Genomic DNA, 17,594 nt, shown 5'->3' on the forward strand with positions numbered 1-17,594 from the left:
TTAAGAGCTAAGGGTAGCTAATAAATACAAATGAGGACAGTCCGGGTTGAATATAGGTGACATGGGCCTTCAATGAATTGAATGTCAAGACAGACATCAATTAGAACGAGTAATAGGCGACAGTGGCCTTCAATGAATCACTTGTAAAGCCAAGGGTAGCTGTCAAATCCAATAAATAAATAGGCGTCGATGGCCTCAGTGAAATGAATGTCAAGCTAGACATTAACTAAACAATAGGTAGGCGTCGGTAGCCTCAGTGAAAGAATGTCAAGATAGACATTAATAATAGGCGACAGTGGCCTTCAATGAATCACTTGTAAAGCCAAGGGTAGCTGTCAAATCCAATAAATAAATAGGCGTCGATGGCCTCAGTGAAATGAATGTCAAGCTAGACATTAACTAAACAATAGGTAGGAGTCGGTAGCCTCAGTGAAAGAATGTCAAGATAGACATTAATAATAGGCGACAGTGGCCTTCAATGAATCACTTGTAAAGCCAAGGGTAGCTGTCAAATCCAATAAATAAATAGGCGTCGATGGCCTCAGTGAAAGAATGTCAAGATAGACATTAATAAAATAATAAGTAGGCGTCAGTGGCCTCAGTGAGTTGAATGTCAAGATAGACATTAATAAAATAATAATTAGGCATCAGTGGCCTCAGTGAGTTGAATGTCAAGATAGACATTAATAAAACAATAATGATGCATACGTAAATGAAAATTGAAAAGAACGATTTACATAACCTGAATAAAATTTTGAAGAGGAGATGCGGCCAGGCAGACAGGCAACGACTCTGCAATACCAACAGGAACAGGACATCAGCAAGCGATGAAGTGATTAGGCCATGCGATGACAAGCATGGAAACGTCCATTACAGCAGGCGAATCCCCCAATGGAAAAGTAGGCTGGAGCGAGTAGAATTCCAAACGAATAATCCGATCTTCAAATTTTGGAATTTTTGGATTGATTTCCAAACAGTAGAGATGATGCACTTGAAAGTTTGAGGTTCACGAGGTGAAGCCAATTGTAGAAAAATGGCAACTGAAGCTTACACGAGGTTGCAATTTTAGACAAATTTTATCCAATTTTAACAGAGTAACTGAGTGAAGAACTCGATGAATAATTGAATCACACTGAAGAATGGAACAAACGAATTAATTTGAAGAATAATTCACACTTTAAAAGGGTTTTGTAAGTCCGATGAATTCAGATGAAAGGTGTAGACCGAGCGCAGGTAGCACACTCGCCGACCTCCATGAATAGATAGACAGGAAAAGCTAAAAACGCTAGCAACAAAAACGAGAAGGCGGAAATGTAGCCACGTATGTGAAACGTCCACAAACGTTTGGTGAAAAGGTGGCAAATAACTAAAAGGTAAGATGCCAAAAGACAAGATTAAATTCTAAAAAATCAAATAGCACAAATATTAAAATTGCAACGGCAAACAATCCGACGAAAAAATACGAATAAAAGTATAGAAAACCAGCTGATAGAGCAGTGGCAAAAAACCGCGACTGAGACGTCACTGATCAGCGCAGACGCACAAAAGACACAGCGCGCAGACAGACAGACATGATGATGACATGAAGTCTACGTAGTAGCAGAACGAATAACAAGTGAAACCGTTCCAATAAATGCTTTGTCAGATTTTACATAACATTACAACTAGAATTTGAAATCGCTTCTCGAATCGTGGCTTTCAATTCTGCAACAACGGAAGAATTGAAAGCCAAAATTCGAGAAGCCATTCTGCAACAACGGAAGAATATAATAGAGGTTAATTAAATGTTGTGCCATAATATGAGACGTTTCACTACAATACAGGATGATTTATTCACTGAAATATAAAATCTTACCACCAATCTCAGATCAGAAAAATCACTCATCTTCAAATGCTTACAACTCAAGAATAGGAATGAATTTCGCCAATGTGATGACATATTATTTGTTCCTCTCGTCAAGTAATATCATTCCTGACAGTTTGAGCGATTTAATTTTTTGCAAAAATCCATTATGTTTGAATGATGTTCATGAATTACATGAAAAATGCAAATTACCCAGATTTGGTTGATATTCGGGCTATGAATAGAGGTTTACTTAACAAATCCTATTATATTAAGCGAGCAATTTCTGTATATCGGTTTATATTTTTATTATCTGGTTATTCATGTTCAACGGATCTCGAAAACGGCTCTAACGATTTTTTACGAAATTTGGAACATAGTAGGTTTATGATATAAAAATTCGATTGCACTAGGTCTCATCCTTGGGAAAACTCGCTGAACGATATTAAAAGGATAATTCATCCTTGGCTGAAACAGCTGAGACTCTCGTCATCTGTGGATAGTAAAAAGTGAGCGAGTGATTCTGTGGAAAATCAAAATATCGCATCCCCAAAATTCATAAGCTGACTTATAGCCAGCTGTAGAATATAAACACGATCATTTGAGAGAATTGTATTCTGTTTATCAATAAATAAAAATAACGAGCGAAGCTCGGTATTGTGCTATAATATGAGACGTTTCGCTACAATACAGGGTGAGTTATTCACTGAAACATAAAATCTTACCTCAATTCTCAAATAAAAAAAAACTCATCATAGTCAATCAAGCAAAAAACATCATTGTAACGGACCTAAACGCTCCAACAGTTGTGTTCGAGATTATGAAAATTGTACAGAAAACGATTCAATTCATTGATTTGATTTCAAGCATTGTAATTTTTATGTAATTTGACACAAAGAATAAATGACAATGATAATCAATAATGAGGAGAATTATGTGGGACGGAGGGTGCAGGATTTGGATCTGGATGGCAGGAGGAGGCGGGGAAGGCCAAGGATGAGATGGAGAGACAGAGTGGAGGCTGATCTGCGGGAGAGGGGTTGGTGTCACGAGGAGGAGATGGACAGGATTTTGTGAAGGAGACGGCTGAAGGAGGAAAATTCCGACACCATATGATTGGGATAAGGCGTAGCCAAAGAAGAAGAAGAATAATCAATTCTACCAAAGCCAAATCAATTGATACAAAGCCAAAAATTATACAGAAATTGCAGCAGATGAAAGGGTGATTCAGTGGTGACAAAAACATAATATATCATCCGAATTATTCATTACATTTATTTGATAATATAACAATAGTTCTTTTTATTACATGGATAATTGAACAAGGGAATTTCAATGATTCCACAATACATTCAACAACCAAGCACTATGAAGTTGTATTCAGTTTATTGATTGATAATTTGACCGGACTCGCCCAGATGTTTGATAAGAGAGATGAGATCATAGGAAGCATCACATCACATTGTTCACACATAGCTTCATTTCTTCTTCCTCTTGAACTTTTGTCGATTATTTCTCTTCTTCTTCTTATGATTTAATGCAACTGCGACTGTACCTGAATCAAATTTTTCCCGAGAGATTGCAACTGAAAAAAGAAAGAAGGCGAATAAACTGACAATTCATAATATCTATGGAAAAGTGCTATCAACTTTACTTGCCATACAGCTTCGAGTTGTAAAGCCGTGTCTACACTGAACAAAATATGTTCGACAAACATGTTTGTTGAAACAGTTTGGGCAAATTTTATTATGTTTGACAAACAATGTTTGCCCGTAGCCACCAAACAAAATATTTGTAAGTGGCTAGAACAGGTTTTATGTTTTACAGCTGTCAACTCTGAAAATGTTTCGAAAAGCAGTAATGTTTTGTTTGACAAACAAAGATTGTCCAAACTTTTTAAAATGTTTGTCCCTGAGCTCCTCAACAAAAAAGTTTGCAGAACATGTATGTCGAATATTTGTTCAGAGTGGACACGGCTTAAGATAAAGCTTATATTACTTGGGCCCGGTTCCACAAAAGTCTGTTAAATTTGAACGGTGATTAATTCCACGAGGACCAATCAGAGAAGGCTTTCTTGAAAAGACGGCTTCTCTGATTGGTTCTCGTGGAATTAATCACGATTAAAATTTAACCGGCACTTAGAGTTAACGTCAGCATTGTTCAAGGTTCAAATAATGTCAAAGGTATAGTTGCTGCCATCTTTCATTCCAATCGATGGGGAGGGTCTCAGTTCGTCGAAATATCAGTTCATCAAGTGCCTATTTACCATTTGTTGAGATACTGAGACAATTGAGAAATTGAACCCACTAATTCGTCAAGGCTGACGGCATTAAGTTTTCATTCATTGCAGGATGATATACAGAGTGTTCTGAAAAAAGGTGCCCATAAGTCAGGGCGTGATTCCTCACATCAAAAGAAGAAAAAAGATGTAAAATAAGTCTATAATAGACAAACGCGACCTTTGAAAAAATAATCCTTAATATTAGATTTTTGTAGAGAACTTGACATATTTTGTTTTTTTTTTTCATGCGTTTTGTATGTAAGTAAGGATTATTTTTTCAAAGGTTGCGTTGTCTATTGGGCCTATAGACTTATTTTACATCTTTCTCTTCAAAATTAAATTTTCTACAAGTTCTGTAAAAAATATTTTGTGTTTAATGTACATTTAACCATAGAGAAACAATAGCGTAAGTAGATATCCCATGGTATAGGGAATGTATGTCGCAACTTTACTGTTATCTCAAGCCGATTACTGTCGATTATTGTGAATTTTTACTGTTTTGTTGGGGTGATAGTGTATGAACGGCACAATTTGAGACCAGCGTCACACAGCTGCATAGGAAAGAACTATGTGAACTATCGGCTTGGGATAACAGTAAAAGTTGCGACATAAACGCCCTATACCATGGGATATCTACTTATGCTATCGTTTCTCTATGATTTAACATAGTAACTCTGCTTCAAACCTTAAAGGAACTTGTTTTTCGGAACCAAGTTTCGCGTATTTCGTCCAATATCTTAAAAATTACTGTACCTACAGGCCTGGAAACTGTTTTATTCAATTTTCAGTTCATTTTACATAAAGTACGCTAAACTGTACATCCTAATTAACAGCCAACCTTAGGGTTCGTTTCAGCAGGGGAACTGAAATTCAGACGAAATCTTTAACTCTGTATAACTTGGTAACTAAGCATTTTCGGACCTATGTTAATTGGAACCGTTTTTCTTTTTTTGATGTGGGGAATCACGCCCTGACTTAAGGGCAACTTTTTACAGAACACCCTGTAAAGTCAATAAGAAAGTATGGCAGTACGTCGATAAGAAAGTAAAGTTCAGAACCCACCTCCAAGATCTTCAGTAATGACAGTTGAAGAAGCATTCGATTTTTGAGGTTTATCATTTGCTTTCACATCATCCAATCCTATCTCTCCAGGCCTTGAAAAGAAATAAAATAGCATGAAGTTATTCAGTAGTCTAATATTAATATTATTCAACGGAAATTATTTTTATTTATTTATTTATATTTTTACAAAGAAGCACTGACCGAGAGAGAAAAACTAAGGATACTCCTTGTAGCATAGGCTACTATTTCTCTCCCAAATTTAGATATCATTTTAAAAGTCCAAAATAGGGTTATAATTTCACTTTACTAAAATTTAGTCCATTTTCATTCAAAAACAACGAAAACTAAGATTTTCAAATTTTGACGGTTGAAATCAGAATAAAAAATAAAAATATCACACTTAAATCACCATTAATTGGAAAAATATTTAATTGGAAATAGACAATTAGGACAACTATTCACTTGTGAATAAACATCAACAAGTGAAAAAAATGTATTGCTATGAATAGGCTAGCAGCCGAAATATGCTACAGGATGAATTTTTATAGTATTTTTACCTATAGTAAGGTCCACGTTATAATGGCAGTGGAGAAAGATAGAAGAACAACGTTGCCGATCCTCTGTCTTGAATAGACGGTAGCTGATACAGGTTTTATTGATGTAATATTAACTGTTCATTCTCGTTTATAATAATCAATTATATTCTATTGAGCAAGAAATTATATTTTTCAATTATTTTATAATGAATTTTCATAATTAAAATGAAATATTAATTCTAAATTGTTGAAGGCGATCTGGCAACAGAGCAAAGCAAGAAAGAGATACTTAGCGTTATCTGCTTTGTTGAATGATATACAAGGATAGCAATACCATTGCTAATTAAACACTGTCATTACAACGTAGACCTCACTACAGTTAAACACACGTTGATTTTTGGACTGACGATTTTTTGCCGTCGTGATTAATTTTATTGGATTATGCTAATAACTTTAAGCGTTTCCCTCGCCCCACTCTGTGGCACAAAAGCCGGTTAAATTTTAACCGTGATCAACTTTACAATAACCAATAAGAGTAGAAGTTTTTCGAACTACGGCTTCTCTGATTGGTTCTCGTGGAATTAATCACGGTTGAAATTTTAACCGTGATTAACTTTACGAGAACCAATTAGAGAAGGCATTTTTGAAAAGACGGCTTCTATGATTGGTTCTCGTGAAATTAATCACGGTTAAAATTTTACCGGCTTTTGTGCAACCGGCACTGTATCATCTGAACTTTAATCACTGTGGCTGTTATTGGAAAACAGAAATAAATCAACTTATCATTTTAGTCAAGTACTGTTTGAACAGAATTCTAAAGGAAAGGCTACAGTTGGGAAAAGTATAATACTGTCTTACTTTTCCCTTTGAATGTAGGAAGGTTGACCAAGCCACTTTGCCAAATCATCAGGGAGGATATAGCTGTCTGGTAGCCATGGAGTCATGCTCGGCTGCAGTGTTGGCAGATACTTGACAATCAATCTATACCAGTTGCAGCTTTCTCTAACCAGTGCTTGAGAAATAGCCCTGCAACAAAAATCAGAAGTCGATTAAAGAATCATTTTCATAAGTAGGTACAGATATTGTACAATAATAGGCTATTGAATGCAGTGGCGGCGTGTCCATGAGAGCACAAGAGCACGTGAACCTCCTATGAAATTGCTACAATAAATTAAAGTTCAAATCAATAGAAAATTGATTGAAGTAATAGTAATACTCAAATTTCTTGTAATATTAAAACAATAAGGAGCGCACCAAGCAAGGTACACGCATTGAGATAACCTTTTGAATTACGCGCTACAGCAAGCAGGATCACTGCTCCAAGCGTTAGTATGGGTTCAAATGGTAGCTGGGCGAGTTCAATTCCCTCCCCGTGGGGGGTGGGAGACTATTTACATTAGCTTTACGGTGAGCTGCTTTCCAAGCAGCTCATAGCTGTGATAGTGTGCTTTGAATTGGCGCCATTGCCTTCTAGAGCCGTTTCCACTTATGAACTGTTCTAGCTGGCACTGGCTACTACTTTGTTTACTGTTTGCAGTTTCGCGTTCGCGCTACATGTGTTGTCGATTTTGAGGTTAATTCTTGTTTCTTCTTTCTTGTGTTTTGAAAAGTGAGAATGGAGGGTTCAAGAAAGGTTTCAGTTAGCTATTTAAAAGAGATAGTGTTCTCTAATTTATCAATCGAGGAAAAAATATCGATTAAGGAAAGTGGTAGGCCTACACCGACAATTCATATACATCAGACTTCTACATCGAAATCCAGGACATACAAGAGAGATTTCAAAGACCAACAATATGAAAAGACATCTTGGCTGTGTGGTTGTGAAGAAACTAACAAACTTTATTGTTTTCTGTGCTTGTTGTTTGCTCGCGAAAAAGGCGATCCAGCATGGATTAAGAACGGTGTGTGTGATTTAGCTCATTTGACTCAAAAAATTAAAAAGCATGAAAACTCACATGCGCATATTAGTGCTTCATTGGATTTCAATTTACTTGGTAAAATTGATGTTCGTCAACAGCTTGATAGTGCTTATCGTTTGAGCATCAGAAAACATAATGAGCAAGTCACCAAAAATAGGTATGTGCTTTCCAAACTTATAGACTGCATTAAATTTTGTGGTGCATTTGAGTTAGCTCTTAGGGGTCATCGAGAGGACGACAATGCTTTAAATCCGGGAATTTTCAAAGGCCTTGTGAATTTTACTGCAGAGCTTGATTCGGCTTTGAAAGAACATTTAAATAGTGCTACAGTTTTCAAAGGCACCTCCAAAGACATTCAAAATGAATTGCTGGACTGCATGCTTTCTGTGTGCCAAGAAAATATCAAACAGGAGATTAAAAATGCTCAATATGTTTCTCTAATAGCAGATGAGACAACTGACATTTCGTCTGCATTTCAGTTAGTTTTAGTTTTTCGGTATATTTTATCAAATGGTCAACCAGTAGAGAGATTTTGGAAGTTCGATAATCCTGAGGGTCATGATTCACAATCGATTGCAAAATGTATTTTTTCAAGTTTGGATACTGTCATAACAATTCCAGAAAAACTCATTTCTCAAAGTTATGATGGTGCGAATGTGATGAGTGGACAACATGCTGGTGTGCAGACAATTGTGCAACAAACCTATAAGCATGCTTTTTTGTGCATTGCTATGCACATCAACTCAATTTAATTGTAGCACAAGCAGCGAGTCAAAATCAAGATGTAAGAATTTTTTTCTCAGATTTGAGTGATATTACTAATTTTTTTTAAATTCTCCTCAAAGAATAGATGTTTTAGACAGAGTAGTCGGCAAACGTGTACCTAGGGCGTCAGCAACAAGGTGGAATTTTAAAAGTAGAACTGTGAATACAGTTTTTGAATATAGAGAAGAGCTAATCGAGTGTATGGAGGAGATTCAATCCACATCAAAACAACCTTCTAGTATTATAAAAGCAGGTGCTATTGCTCGTCTTCTCAAAGATAATAGATTCATTTTTTGGCTCTCGGTTTTTCACAGGCTAATGCCTCATGTTGACATTTTATATAATCAGCTGCAAACAGTTAAGACAGATGCTATGAAAATCAAATCAAATATTGAACATTTTATCAAAGCTGTTGAAGAGGAAAGAACTAAAATGAATGATTTGATGGAGATGGTAGCAGACTGTGCAGGAAGTGTGCCCAAACGTTCAAGGCGCGAAGAGGACTCCTACCTCAGTAGAACAGTGGCTGCCAAGGAAACCTGTGACATCATCACCACTCAAATCAAAACCCGGTTCTCATTCACAACATTCTATTCAGCAATCTGTTATTGGACTCACAAAAATTTGAACATTTCAATAAGGATTTCCCAGATACCTTGCTTGAAGATACTGTTAAGGTTTACTCATTTCTTGAGAAAAATCGCCTAAAAACAGAACTTGAAATAATTTTTAGAAGAGTAGACTTCAGAAATTTGCTTGGTGCTGTCAGTTTGCTACAATTTTTCATTGAAAATAACTTAACTTCGTCATTTTCCGAAACCTATAAACTTTTGTTGATAATTTCAACCATCCCAATGACAACAGCTGAAGCTGAGAGGTGTTTTTCTACACTAAAACGAATCAAGACGTTTTTGCGCTCCACAATGAACCAGGACAGGCTATCAGCATTAGCAATGCTGACTATTGAGAAGGAAATGATAGCAAATATCATTAACTTCAATGAGAAGGTGATCGATGTTTTCGCAGCAAGGAAGGAGAGGAGGATGGATTTTATTTTCAAAAAATGCTCTGTAAATGCCAACTAGAAGGAGGGTGAGTGTTAACAAAGTCTCTAAAAGCATGTTAATCCTTATTTCTTTGATTGGAAATTATCTTACATCGAGGAAAAATTATTGCTGTTTTCTGTATAATTTATGATTTGTACATGAATTATTCAATGGGAGTATGGGAGTACATCTTCTAGGTTGAGAATCCTGAGTATATCTAAATACTTATTATTATTAAACGAAAATCCAAATTATTATATAGGTACTTAATATAATACAACCCATTAGAATATTTTGTTACCTACGTAATAATATGATAGGCCTAGTACTCTTCTAGGAATAAAAAATTACATTCTACTACGTGAAATGAACAAAATTCAATTGAAACATGGGGTTTAACAAATTATTAAAGATCTAGATCTTGTTGCTCATGTTAAATGTGAACCCCCCATTAGTATTTGCACGAGCCGCCACTGATTGAATGTCTGGGGACCGCTGAATAGCTTACAGTTCAGACTTCAATTTTAATAGTGCCATTTCCCTCGCACTTTAAATTCAATTGTCAATAATTATTATTTAAGGCAAATGGATATGTCACATATCACACCAATATTGAATGTTCAAGGAAACAGTTGATCTATATAAGCACTAAAATATTGAACCTTATTCCGGACCACTTCCTCATAGACTCCAAGATTAGTAGAAAAACTAAACTAGAAATAAAAACCTGGACCTACAGTAACTTTTTCTTCCATATCGACGTATGAGTCACGATATTTCTGCTCCAACTACTGTTTGCAAGACCATTTATTTTAGATACATTTGTTGAAAGTGGACTCGCTTAAAATTTTTGCTCATATTTTTCTCTCTTTTTTCCTATACCTTCTTCTCTAAGGTGGGCTGTCCACTAGAACCGTTTTCGTCCAAACTAGCATCGGCCGAAAACTACCGAACTCGTCCGAACGATCTCCCAACAAAGAAAGCTATAGATGCTCGTCCATTGCAACAGGTTCGTTCATACGGCCGTGCACGGCCGTCTCCGGCCGATCAATTTTTCGATCCGGATTGAATGGGATTTTCCGGCTCTGTCTGGCCGAACTAACTAGTCAACAAAGTGTTCCTAACCTAAAACTGTTTCACAGTCATGTTTGTTTTTGAAGTTGTTCTGTTTTATAAAGTTGTAAATTTTCAAAGTGAGTTGTAAAGTTGCAAATCTTAAAACAATTCAATAAAGACGTGATAATTCCAACCAATAAACTTATTCCTCTGAAAAACTACTAAGGCCATCAGCCGAGACTGATTTCAATCCATATCGGCTGAATTATAGGGATGATTATGCCATTCACTCTAGGAAAAGTAATATAAATATCTTACATCAAAATGTACAGAGCTTATCAAATAAAATAGGGCTGCTGGAGGAGATTATTGTTAATTTTAAGTTGGACATTTTATGTGTATCGGAGCATTGGATGACTGATGCTGAGCTTGAAGTAAACTCTAATATTAAGCATCTACATTTAGTACCGGCTACTGTCGCTCAATACGAATTCATGGTGGTGTGGCCATATATTCAAATCATGATGCGTCCCAATACAAAGTATTAAACTATTTAAATAACATTTCGGTTGAGTTGGACTGTGAATTAGCAGGAGTTCATTTCTTGAATATTGATATCATGGTCATTACTGTTTATAGAAGTACTCAAGGTAATTTTGAAACGTTTTGCAGGGTTATGGAACTAGCTTTAAGTTATTTAAATAAGAAAAACCGGAAATCAATATTATGTGGTGACTTCAACCTGCATTTTAATAGAAATAGTAAGGATGCAGAACAAGAAATAGAAAAAAGTTATTACAGACTAATGATAAAAAAAGCAAAAAAAGAATCCAACAAAAATTTAATAGAGAATTCTGAAAATAAGTCGAAGACACTGTGGAAAATAGTAAACAAGGATAAATCAGAAAAAAAGAACTACTCAAGAACATTATATCTCCAGACAGTTTCAATAGTTTCTTTGCAAATATTGCTAATGAAATTAAGAAAAAGCTTGATAAAAATGATACAGTTACATCAGATAATCTACTAAAGAATAAGAATGTTCCTGAAAGTATTGAGATGTTTAGATTCAAGCCCATTACAGAGAATTGCGTTCTGGAAGTTGTTAAGCATATGTCACCAAGATAAGCAAAGATCACTATGGACTATCCAATGCCCTAATTAAACGAATCATAGATTGTATTGTTACCCCATTCACGGCACTTATTAATGAAGTGATCGCTAATGGAAAATTCCCCACTTCTCTTAAAATTACCAAAATTATACCAATTTACAAGAAGAGCAAGCATGATGATATTGCCAACTATAGACCTATTGCTTTGGTGAAGCAATATACTGTCTAAAATAAACGAAATTCTGCTCGCAATGCAATTTTGCAAATTTCTTGAAATTAATAACTAGCTCTGCAAAACACAGTTTGGCTTCCGAAAAGGCCTCTCAACCACACATGCTCTTATAAAACTGGTTGAAGAAATTCTTGACTGCTTTGAAGATAAATCCTCTGCCGCTGTCTCTTTCTGTGACCTCAGTCGTGCATTCGATTGTGTGTCACATGATATCCTCCTGGCGAAATTGAAACACCTTCATGTTGAGGGACCTGCTCTTGAGCTATTTTCTTCCTATTGCGAGGCAGAGTGCAGTACGTCTCCGTGAATGGTGACAACTCTTGCGTTTTGCCTGTGGAGTGTGGTGTGCCTCAGGGGTCTGTATTGGGTCCAGTGCTTTTTCTGATCATGATTGATGATCTTAGCATAAATGTCCCAACAAAAATCTTCATGTATGCCGATGATACCACAGTTCTTAATAAGCATAAAAATGATGCTCAAGCTGTTGCACTGTCGGAGAGGAATCTGGAGTCGGTGCAAACTTGGTTGAATGCCAACGAACAGTTCCTCAACAAAGCCAAAACCACAACAGTCACTTTTAGGCTCAAATAGGGATCAGCAACAAATGATACTGGTAAGGAGCAGAAATTCCTAGGAATAATTATTGACCCTACTCTAAGTTGGGCACAACACATTGCTGTTCTGAAAAGTAGGTTGAGCAGCGGTGTGTTTGCCCTTAAACGATTATGTGGGGAGCTGGACCAACATGGACTACGTCAGGCTTATTTTGGTATTTTTCATCCACACATTTCATATGGCCTTATAGTCTGGGGCTGTTCTTCACAAGCACAAGACATTTTCATAATGCAGAAAAGGGCTGTCAGAGTCATCGCCAGGGCGCGGAATCGGGAACATTGTAGAGATATTTATAAAGGTCTTCGAATTCTAACTCTATATTCATTATATATATTGCAATGCTTACTATTCCTGAAAGCAAACCAGAGAAGATGGAGTTGAGAAATTCAATTCATTCTTATAATACAAGATCCAATCAGACGCTCAATGTAACACGAAGCAGACTGCATAAAACTGATCAAAGTCCCTCGAATGTTGCAATTAAATTGATGAATAGGCTTCCTATTGAGGTGAGGCAACTTAATCACAGGAGGTTCAAAAAGATTTTAGAAATATTTCTCTTGAAAAACCCCTTTTACTCAGTTGAAGAGTTTATCGACATGAAAATGAATGTAGAAGATTTCAATATTTGGAATTTATTAATATTACTGTTATATGAATAGGATTAATATACATAGTTACATACATGTTTTTATTGTAATGTGACTTTGTATTGTTTTTTATTGACAGTATTTGTATTGACTGAGTGTTTTACTGTTATATTGACTGGCCTATATGTCAAATTGTGACATCCTGTTTTTTTGCTAATAAATTGAAAAAAAAAATAACTCAGGAACATGAAAAGTTGATAAGTTTGGTTCAAGAGCATGTTCCATTGTGGGATATACGAGACTAAAGATATCATTGTCGTGATGTTCATTATTTATTTTATGTATATTGTGTTGAATTGAATAAAATTATTGATTGAATTTCCTATAGAATATCAAAACAAACACTTTCACTGACCATATTCTACTCAAGATCCCGGTAGCAATTAAAGCATGGATCCAAACGTGGCCCGACTCAAATCTCCATCTCAGGTAAGAGACAGTTTCCTCGCAGCGCAGCTGAATGAAATCAAAGAGCTTAGCAAAGCCTTGCAGTCTGACCAGCAGCCATTCCAGAAGCTGCCGCGTCGGTCCGAACTCATCACAGATTTGTCTTTCCACAGTTTCAAATATTGTAACAATGTCCAGATTCAAGTATTGTAGTAGACCGCGGTTCACCTGTGAATGAACGCAAATAACTTTAAGCATAGTCAGAGAGCATATTAACTGGATTTCAAAAAATATTTATAAAACTGTAATGGTTATAATATTGAAATAGATTTATTGATTGGGTTCATTTGAAAAAGAGTAGAATTAGGACTTAACAATGATGAGACTTTAGTAATCTTGCAGTTAAATTTTCTGTGTGAATTTTTATCGTGAGAAATTTATTTTTTTCTTTCATTATTAATATTTTGCTAATTTGCTTCCGGGAAGACTCAAATTTTTTGCAGGGTTGAAGTATTCTCACGGAACTGTATTTCCAATTCCGATGGAAATACACGAGTAGCCTATTTGGGAATATTTCAAACTTGCATTATTTTCCTTTCCCAAGGAATTATGCTCGTCTGCACGTGGACCGTTGTCTCGTTGGTGGAAGGGGAACATAATTCACGTGGATAAGTTTAGTCTCAATGAAGCCGCGAATCGAAACAGATTAAAAATCCAGAGGTAGCCTCGGGCCTCGAAGGCTCAAAAAAATGCAATTTTGTTGAATATGTTTATTATTTAAATTTGCTTATGTGTATTATTTTCTCCGTATAATATGTTAAAGTAATTTGATGATTCTTTGAAGAGAATGTGTGAGTTTTGAAGATGAATATTAGTGAGAACATACTACTGTAGTGACAAGTTCAAATCAAAATGAGATTGATTATTAATTTCAGATAGTGAGTGCCATTAAATTTTCTAGCTCATGCTAAAAACCCTTGAATGACCAAGTCCATAGTATTTTAAATTCGCAATAGTAGAATGAGTCAAGTTCACGCTACCTTCATGAACAATTAGAATTCCAGATAAGCGGTTAGCAAAATCTTACAGTCAGTTTTATAGAATGTGCAATAAAACGATATAGATTATTTGTTGTCCAAATTTAAATTAGATTAATTAATTCAATAGAATTTATAGGTTTAATAGAACGCAAAAGTTTGTTGTTTGTCCAGTCCCATGACTCGCCCTTTATTGTTTTAGAGATCTCTTAATTCTAGCCCCATCTGGGGGCGGTTACGAAAAGATTAGTCACAGAAAGGCATAATCTGATAAGAACTCTATGAGGATTCAATTTCAGGTTCTCAGTACAGTTCGGTAATTATACACTTATTCTTCACCAATGCCAGCGGAGCCGAATAGGTTGTGTCAAAAAATAATAAGAATTAACTTTTCTTGAAGCTAGTCATGGCTATAAACTTGAGTTATCAAGATGGCATGGTCACTGTGACTTTGAAGAACTCATGTAGCCCATAGAAAGGGTTTTCTTTAAGCCAACACATTAACTTAGCCTTGAATTCCTGGGTACTCAAAGCTGGTAACTGTCTAGGCAGCTTATTAAAGATCTTTTTGTCATACTTACTCAATTGCAGCTGTTTTCCATGCATTAAATCAAGCCGGTAAACAGCTGTTTGCAGAACAAGAGAACATGTGATTTTCATTACAGCATACTATACTGTAAAGAGATCATAATTATGTTCTCTTTACAGTCGAGTATGTTAGGACTCTACTGAGTCCTAATAACATCTGAGTAATCAATATATTAACTCAAATAATTAAAGAACTCATTTAAGGAGTTTCAAGTTATAAGATCTAATCTGAAATATTATAATTTAGACCTTTATATTTTATTTGAGCTCAAAGGGTCTGTCTGTTATGAACTAGGCGCTACGGGCTAGTTCATGTTTATAGAATGCAGTAGCTCGAGCAGCAGCAGGTAATGGTTTCTGTTTCTCAGTAACATTATTCTTTCTCAGATAAGTATGACAAAAAATATTGTACGTAACTTGTACGGTAACGTATTTACCGCATTCGTATGATAATTCTGCACTCAACTACGTTTCGGGCAGAAACAGTCATACTTATGCGGTAAATTATCGTTACCGGACTTGTTACGTAAAGTACTATTAGAGCCACAGTAGGAAACGAGTCTCTTGCCCTACTCAGTCGACAATAAGACATGTCAATCATGCAACCATTTAATTTTTTATTTCAATTTTAATAAATTTCATTACATAACATCACTGTCTGGGAATATTCCAATTTGATTGAAAACTTATCAAATTGTTACCATTAATAATTAACCATTCCGAGTGTTATGACTGTAAATCTCTACTCAAGTTGTACTTGTCAAAATTTACCTTGACATGTAGGGCACTTGAATATAGCTTATATAATAATTAAATAATATTTACTGGATAGCTACTGGATTAATGACTATATTATAGTCATTAATCCAGTAGACTTGAATAATACTGGATTCTTGAATTATGTCACTAATCCGTCAAAAGATGAAATAACTGGTTGGTTTTGGAAAATCCTTCAGATTTTGTTCACGAAGTATGTAAGCGGCTAAGCTCCCATAACGATTTATTGCTTGAACTTAACTAACGAACAGGTTTTTTCAGCATTACATAATATTGAAAGAACAGATAGTTTGAGAAGAGAATACAGTTTTGATAACTTACTTTTTCCATTGATCTGAAACCTTTATCATTTCTCAATTTATTACTGAATTTATAAATCAATCTGGATAATAAGGCGGCTTCATCCTGTAGACAGCTTTGATTTTTGAGGACACTCAATGCTGTAGACAGATTCTTCTTCAGTTTCTTAGCAACATCCTCTGAAAAATAATAAATTTAGTAAAAATATCAATAAAATTAGTTTATTGAATCTAATTAATGACACTAGATACGACCATAGTGAGGTACCTAACAAATATTTACGTTTTAAAGAACTGGCTGTTCCTGGAAGATTTGCCAGTTTTTACTTAAATATTTTTTGCAGATTTCAACACCGCCCGTAATTATTCCATTTGTAATGTTCCGGAGCAGGGGCTGCTGTTGATTACCCATGGTCTTCCGAATGAATTTTTAAACATTGTATAAAGACTTTTTCTTTGATCCATGGTGTAATTGGGGTTTTTTAGAATATGTGGAAAGGAATATTGAGAGGTCGAAAGGAAGAGAAGTTTATTCAAGTTCACCCCAAATAAACAGAGCAGCGTAGAAATGAAAAAAAAATAAATTGTAATCATGAAAACCTAACCTAAAAATTTGGAAATCTCAATATCGCAGGTGAAAAAAATGATTATTGATATTCTTTCCTGTTCACCTGTACACACTAAAGCGGGTTTCTGATGGTATTTGAGTAGAAACTAAAACTTACCTGGGTTTTTACAAATTAACTTGTAAGAGAGAACCGGGGGGAGGATTGATAGTCAATCTATTGAAAAAAAACTCAAAGCTCATATTGAAAAACTACCAATATCATTTGGTAAGGAGATGTATGAAAGTTGAATTCAAAATTTATTTAAAAAATTATAAAATGGTTAAAAGTGAATAAATTATTACACAAGCAAGAAAATACTGATAAAATAAAGATAATATCACATCCTCGTGTGTTTTGTTGTTGTTGACGAATGACGCCATGTTTGTAGCTATGCCACAGAATATACAGAATGGAAACTTGTAATGAATCGCCTATCTAACCAATGCTTTTTACATGACCCCAATACTAAACACGTCACGTGACCTTGGGAAGTTCCAATCCTGGTCTTCTGATTGGCTCGTGGCAGTGAACGAGATCAATTGATCCGGATCATTGAAGTGATCCGAACCTACCATCAATACTATTACAATGCGGCGCTTCCTAACAAGATGGCGGATTTTGGCGTCAGGATATAGCCAAGTTTCCGTACTGTATGTATACTGTGGCTATGCTACCTTGATCACAGATTACTGTACCTTCTGATAATTTTTCTGAGCGCAACCACACTGAACGCATCACTTATTCAAAAGTTGATTCTACGTCGTAGAGGTTAGCCAATT

At 35.5% G+C, this 17,594-nt stretch overlaps 1 protein-coding gene across 5 annotated transcripts in view; it reads right to left on the bottom strand.

The window, feature by feature from the left end:
- LOC111062959 overlaps positions 1-17,219 on the bottom strand; it is a 94,373-nt gene extending 77,154 nt beyond the window's left edge. The window contains exons 1-6 of one of the 5 annotated variants that reach the window (XM_039429146.1): positions 16,933-17,219; positions 16,230-16,387; positions 13,475-13,734; positions 6,581-6,748; positions 5,187-5,278; positions 3,098-3,428 (exon numbers count right to left, since the gene is read on the bottom strand). In XM_039429146.1, the coding sequence (XP_039285080.1) occupies positions 3,322-3,428; positions 5,187-5,278; positions 6,581-6,748; positions 13,475-13,734; positions 16,230-16,238 (636 nt within the window). In that variant the 5' untranslated portion in view covers positions 16,239-16,387; positions 16,933-17,219 and the 3' untranslated portion in view covers positions 3,098-3,321. Of the gene's footprint in view, positions 1-3,097; positions 3,429-5,186; positions 5,279-6,580; positions 6,749-13,474; positions 13,735-16,229; positions 16,388-16,932 lie in introns of those variants that run through there. The other 4 variants (XM_039429147.1, XM_039429150.1, XM_039429149.1 and 1 more) reach the window with 4 other exon arrangements.
- Positions 17,220-17,594: the final 375 nt, after the last annotated feature.

This window comes from Nilaparvata lugens, chromosome 5, assembly GCF_014356525.2.
Source record: "Nilaparvata lugens isolate BPH chromosome 5, ASM1435652v1, whole genome shotgun sequence".
Classification (NCBI taxonomy): domain Eukaryota; kingdom Metazoa; phylum Arthropoda; class Insecta; order Hemiptera; family Delphacidae; genus Nilaparvata; species Nilaparvata lugens.